This window comes from Gavialis gangeticus, unplaced genomic scaffold (genome assembly GCF_001723915.1).
Source record: "Gavialis gangeticus isolate Ggan-Ray unplaced genomic scaffold, GavGan_comp1, whole genome shotgun sequence".
Taxonomy (NCBI): domain Eukaryota; kingdom Metazoa; phylum Chordata; order Crocodylia; family Gavialidae; genus Gavialis; species Gavialis gangeticus.
In genome coordinates this window covers 5,628,935-5,634,559 of record NW_017729033.1, presented here as the reverse complement: position 1 = coordinate 5,634,559, position 5,625 = coordinate 5,628,935, and the positions used below count along the sequence as shown (strand labels likewise).

The following is a 5,625-nucleotide window of genomic DNA, read 5'->3' as shown; positions in this document are numbered from 1 at the left end:
GTGCTGGCCCCTACCCTGGGGGTCTTTAAGAAGAGGCTGGATGCCTACCTGGCTGGACTCATTTGAGTCCCGTTTCTTGTTTTGGGGTTTTGTTGTTCTCCCGCCCTGGCGGGGGGTCGGGCTAGAAGATCTACTAGGTCCCTTCCGACCCTTAATCTATGAAACTATGAAACTAGGTCCTGCACTAGTTTCAGCCACCTGAGTAAGGAATGGTTGGGAGGGGTGGGCAAGGTACACCCGTTTCCAACCCTCCATCAGTAATGGGGAGGCGTCAGCGACCTGCTCCAAGAAGCTCTGCCCCCTCCTCTCCTCCCCATGCTTTGCTCCCGCTCTCATCTCCCTTCCCCTGGCCCTATGTCCCTTCTGCCCAGGGAGCCTCCAGGTGCTGAGGCTGGGGCTCCAGGACATGGAGTAAGGGTGATCTCTGTGCTGCCGTCCAGCTCAATTCGTGACAAGATCCAAAAACTCAAAGAGCAGGAAGGGGTGAGGAGCAGGACAGGCCCTTTCAGCAAGAGACAACACAGCCCAGCCAGAGGGAGGAGGTGGCTCTGGGAGTTGGCACTGCCACATGGTGCTTTCCTCCATATACCCTTGGGCTGAATCAGCACCGACGCGGTTCCCCCAGGCCATCACCACCGGGCAGCTGGCGAGGGGCCCCTATGAAAGTGTTGGAGGTTCTCAGCTCAGGCCCGCAACACTTCATCCAGGAGCAGCCCCAAATCCCCTTGACCCGACTCGACCAGATCTGAAGGACTTCCCAGCCCTTCAACCCAGAGTTGAAGCCAGGGGCACCCCCTCAGCTGCACAGTGCATGCAGTGAGCTCGGCAGCTTGTTGGTGGGGATGCAAGAGCTGGCACTGGTGCAACTCTGGACCCCAGGGTGTGAACGCTATCCCCACTGCTCAGGCTCCCCTCTTTCCCTGCTGTTGAATTTGGTCGAGGGGAGGGAAGGGATAAGCAGCACTGGCGTTCCTCCTCTGGGTTCAAGGAGCCACACCAATGCAGGCCCAGGCAGCAGCCACACTGACAAGCCTGAGGCGAGCAGGAGGAGGAGGCAGCTCTACCCCCCCTGGGACCACCCAGGCCTGTGTCACAAAGGGGTAAGTCAAGGTTAACAACAGGGCCGCCACCTTGGCTGTCCCACCTAAGAGCCCGGGCACCGAACCACCCAGAAGAGACCAAACCTTTCACCTTCCACTGCCTGGAAGTGGCTTCTCCAGGTGTCCCACCACAGCAGCATCACGGAGAATCTTGCCCTGCAGCTACTCCAACATTGATCATTTACTGTATTTTCTCATGCAGAACATGCACATTTCCCCGCAAACTAGCGGGTGTGAGAAATAGGGATCCTCAGGGGTCAGATTTGGCAGCAGGAGAGCAGTGCCTGCTGCCCACCTCCTCTGGTCCCCTCTGCACCCCCACTGCAGCCTCTCCTCCCACTCCAGCAGGACTCCAGTTTCACTCTAGCTCCATCCCCAGCCCAGCAGCAGCATTGGCAATGACAGCTCTGGCAATGGCGCCAGGGCCCAGCCACAGCTGCCACAACTGTTATGCTGCTGGGCTGGGGCTGGGGCCTGTTGGAGCTGCAGGGTAAGCTGCAGGGAGGCAGGGGGGAGAGGGAGGCAGCTGCAGCTCCAACAGCCTCCTGCCCCCTCCTCCCCCCCACCCTGCTGCCAGTTCATACTTGAATCCAAGACAAGGGGTTTTCCCTGACCCATGTTAAATGACGGGGAGGGAAACCTCATCTTGGATTTAAGTAAAGACGTTGCCTAGAAGTACCTCATTTTGAAGTGGTTCCCAGGGGTGCAACTAGGGGGTGCTCAGTCCAGGGACCCTGCTCCCCTGTCTCTGGGGTGCAGAGGCAGGGGGGTAGAGAGTGCAGCACACAGCCAATGCTCACATGTATGCCTGGCTGTCCCCAGGGCTGGAAAGTGGGAAACCCCATGTGGGTCTCTGCATCCGGTCTCCCAATGAGACTGTCCTTGGCAATCTCCGGAGCCCAGCAGCTGTGCAAGGCACTGGGGCCAGAGAGAAGTATTGCTCACACACCTCCCTGCCCGCCTCCAGAGCCAGAGGCCCTGAGGCCAAGCACATGGGAGAGCGCATGCTGGCTGTCTGCCCCACTCTTCCTCACGCCCTCATAGTTGGGGGGAGCAAAATTGCAGGACTGAGCAACCACCTATTGCACCCCTGGCTGGAAAACGTGTTGCTCTGTGCCATCACAGTGATTTGAAGCACCTGGGAGCGGAGGGAGATTGGCACATCCATATGCTGGGCACTGTGCTACAGACGCTAAAGCAGGAACCTCGTGCCATCAAGGCTTGGGGGGCAGCTCTGCCCTCACTGCTGAGGTTTCTGTGCCAAAAATACTAAGATTATGCAACAGGGAAAAGACAGCCACACCATAGCTGGGACACTAGCAGAAAGACCAGTCCCTCATTCCTTGAGTCCAACTGGAGGATGCTTTAGTTAACCATCACTATGAAGGGACTGGAGCTCTTTCATTTTCCCTCCCCAGGTAAGGAAAGCCTGAATCTGTACACTGAGAAGCTCTACGGAGATTCACACCTAGGCCAGTCAGCACAGAGGCTTGGTCTCTCCAGGCACTGCCCTCACTTGCAAGTGATCCGACTTGCAGACAGAGGCCACGGAGTGCAGCATGGTCCAAGTATGCTCAGGGGAGGGAGAGAGGTCACAAATTAGCAGCACTCCCTGCAGGCCAGTTTCCTGGATGTTGAGGGGACATCCCACTAACAGAAGATCCTGACTTTGCAAGAGGATGGAGCCCTCGTCCCAGCCTGGAACAGGGCCAAGCTGCAAGTTTCATCCCCCATGATCCATTCAAGCCATGTCCCCTCTACCAGGAGTACCAAGGATGGGCCAATGGAGGTAGCACTGTAAGACACGCACCCCTGCCCCACAGGAGATCAGAGGTCACTCTTTGCACAGGGAGGAATCAAAAAGCCATCAGATACTAATGACTGCGCTCCCAGTCCTGGACAGAGTCCCACTGGTGAGGTATAAGGCAAGGGTGGACTTTACCCCAGAGGGCATAAGTGGCTTGGCACATGGCCTAGCATCACCTGTGCCCTCAAACGAAGGCATTAAGTGGGATCTGACTGGCACACAGAGCCCTTCTCCGCATTGAGCTCAGCATGGCGGAGGATCCTGCATGGCAGACCCCATCCAAGAATGGGAAGGACCGGAGAGCTGCCACCCTGACAGCAAACAGAAAGCCAGAAGAGCTCAGCTCCTCTGAGCTCCCACCATGGGAGGGAGAACTGGAGACCCCAGCTCAGGGGCCTAGCATTAAGGGGTCCCCACATACCCGTGTTTTGACATCAAGCAAAACCTCACACCAGGGACCAGCAGTATCTTGATGTTCCCAGAAATTGGCTTCAGCAAACAACACACCACTGCTCCTGGCGCTGGCGGAAGGCATCCAAAAATTCCCTAGAGACATGTGGGACGACTTGCGAAGAAGCACGGTGTCCCCATCACGGAGACCCCCTGGCAGGGGCAGACCCCGAGCACTGCCAGAAGGGTGGGGCAAATTTTCCTCTCCAATGAGGGTCCCACTGGGTGGGTGGGGGTATGAGAGAGAAGCCTACAAGATGGCAACCAGGGAAGAGAAGCAGGTAGAGTACCAATAGAGTCAAGCATCTGAGGTGGCAGGACTCCTCCCTGCAGATAAGATTGAACAGAGCATCCCAAAGTCCCCCTCTCATGCCTCAGCTGTACAGCCGCTGACTGAAATGTTGCCGAAAGAGAAAGGAGCCATCTGCGTACATGGCTAAGCGTGGCATTCACCCAAGTCTTGGTGGCTAGAGAGGAAGTGATGTTCTTCCATCTCCCTGCTGCGCTCCTCTGCTAATTATTCAGATGCTTGTACAGCATCAACCCCGCAACAGAAAAGAAGGCAACGGCCATGGCTAGCCCCAAATAGGGAGAGGCATCCTCGGCACCGTCTCCTCTTGGCTGGTTCGCGTTGTGTCCCGAATCTCTCAGAGGTGCCGTGGGACTCCAAGGACCATCGGGCTGCGTGCTACTGCCTGCCTCGTGGCTAGGACGTCCCCCAGACAAGTCAGGAGAGGCTGATGCAGGAGAGGTCCTGCAGGTGCTGTCCCTGTCCCTGGGGTCGACAGCATCCTCCAGCTCCAAGCTAGGATCATTTGTCACGTGGATCTCGTGAGTTCTCACATCAGCGGCGTCCCAGCTGCTGCTCAATGACTGATAGGTGCTTCGGCCAATCTGGGGAACCTCATCTTTCTCAGGGCCACTGACAGCTGCCGAAGGCAGTTGGTGTGGCTTTGAGAAGGACGAAGAACGACTTTCTTCTGGTTGAAGGTTGCAGGCGCCTCCAGGGTCAGAGCTGGTCGTGCTCAAGCTGCTCATCATGATGGGGTCGCTGAGGAGAAAGCGGTCTGACCTCCCAGAATACTCAGGGTCTGTGTCTTGTGAGCTAGGCTGCCGGCATGCTGGCTGCTCCGGGAGCTCGCTGTGGGTGGAGCAGAGCATGCCTGGCTTGCTGAGCTGCTCTTCCTCCCTGCTGCAAAAAACCTGGTAGCTCCTACAGATGTCTGGCATGTTTCTGGTCATGCCAGCTGGGTTCTGCGGGCTGGCATTTCTCATGCTCCCAGAGATTTCTGGCTTGGCTTGACTCACATCCGAATGAGGGGGCTGTGGGGTTTGAACCACCTGCAAGGGACGGCAACAAAGGGGATCGTTCGGATCACAAATCAAAGTGCCGCTTGGTGAGTGCCCACAGCTTCCGCACTCAAACCACACTGCAAGAGGCTAAGCAGCTCAGGTCATGCAGCTCAGCCCATGCAGCTAAGAAACAGGTCACCTGCAGTACCCGACCTAGGAGAATGGGGCACAGCCGGTGCTGCATGGCTGGAAGGATGGCGAGCAAAAATGGAGAGGAGATTATCAGGGCTCTGACGAAGCCTGTGGGATGGGGACAGACCAAGACAAGAGCAACCGAAATGATCCATATGCCGAAGGGGATGACTGACAAGGAAAAGTGAGAACAGCTATGAAGCAGCTTGGCAGCTGACTGGGGGCTAGTACTGCCTAGTCACACCTGGGGCTCCAGTGGGACTGAGGCAGCTGGTACCAGCACTGGCAAACAGTAACCACTGGGCCAGGAAGGGGATTTAGTGCAATGCAGCTGGACATAACCAGGAGCACCAGGATTAAAAGGGGGCATTTCAGGCTGCATAGGAGGGAAAGCTTCCTCTGAGTGACATCCAATAGGCTGTGGAAGGACCCTGAGGAAGCCAGAAGCCTCACCACTCTGGACACTAACAGCAGCAAAGCACACTCGACAGGATGTTGCAGGGATCACCCCTCTGCCAAGGAGCAGACAGACTAAAGGATCTACCCAATGAGCCTTTCCTACCTGTGGGCTGTGATCTAAAGCCCTCTGGAGTATGAACAGGAAATTTCCCATTGACTCAAGTAAGCACTGGACCAGGGCCCTAATGTGGGGAGGCCTGATTCTCCCAGCAGGATTTCAGTCAGCTGCACAGATGTCTCCATCATACTCATTAGCCCAAGGGCCTCTTTAAAATGCGCATGACAAAATGCTGGGGCAGAGCAGAAGACAGACCGCGCACCCCC

The 5,625-nt window shown here is 56.6% G+C and overlaps 1 protein-coding gene across 1 annotated transcript in view; it reads right to left on the bottom strand.

The window, feature by feature from the left end:
• Positions 1–1,746: 1,746 nt before the first annotated feature.
• The window catches only part of MAVS (mitochondrial antiviral signaling protein), a 15,278-nt gene continuing 11,399 nt past the window's right edge, over positions 1,747–5,625 (bottom strand). The window contains exon 7 of the mRNA XM_019526448.1: positions 1,747–4,698. Within this exon, the coding sequence (XP_019381993.1) occupies positions 3,871–4,698 (828 nt within the window). The 3' untranslated portion in view covers positions 1,747–3,870. The remainder of the gene's footprint in view (positions 4,699–5,625) is intronic.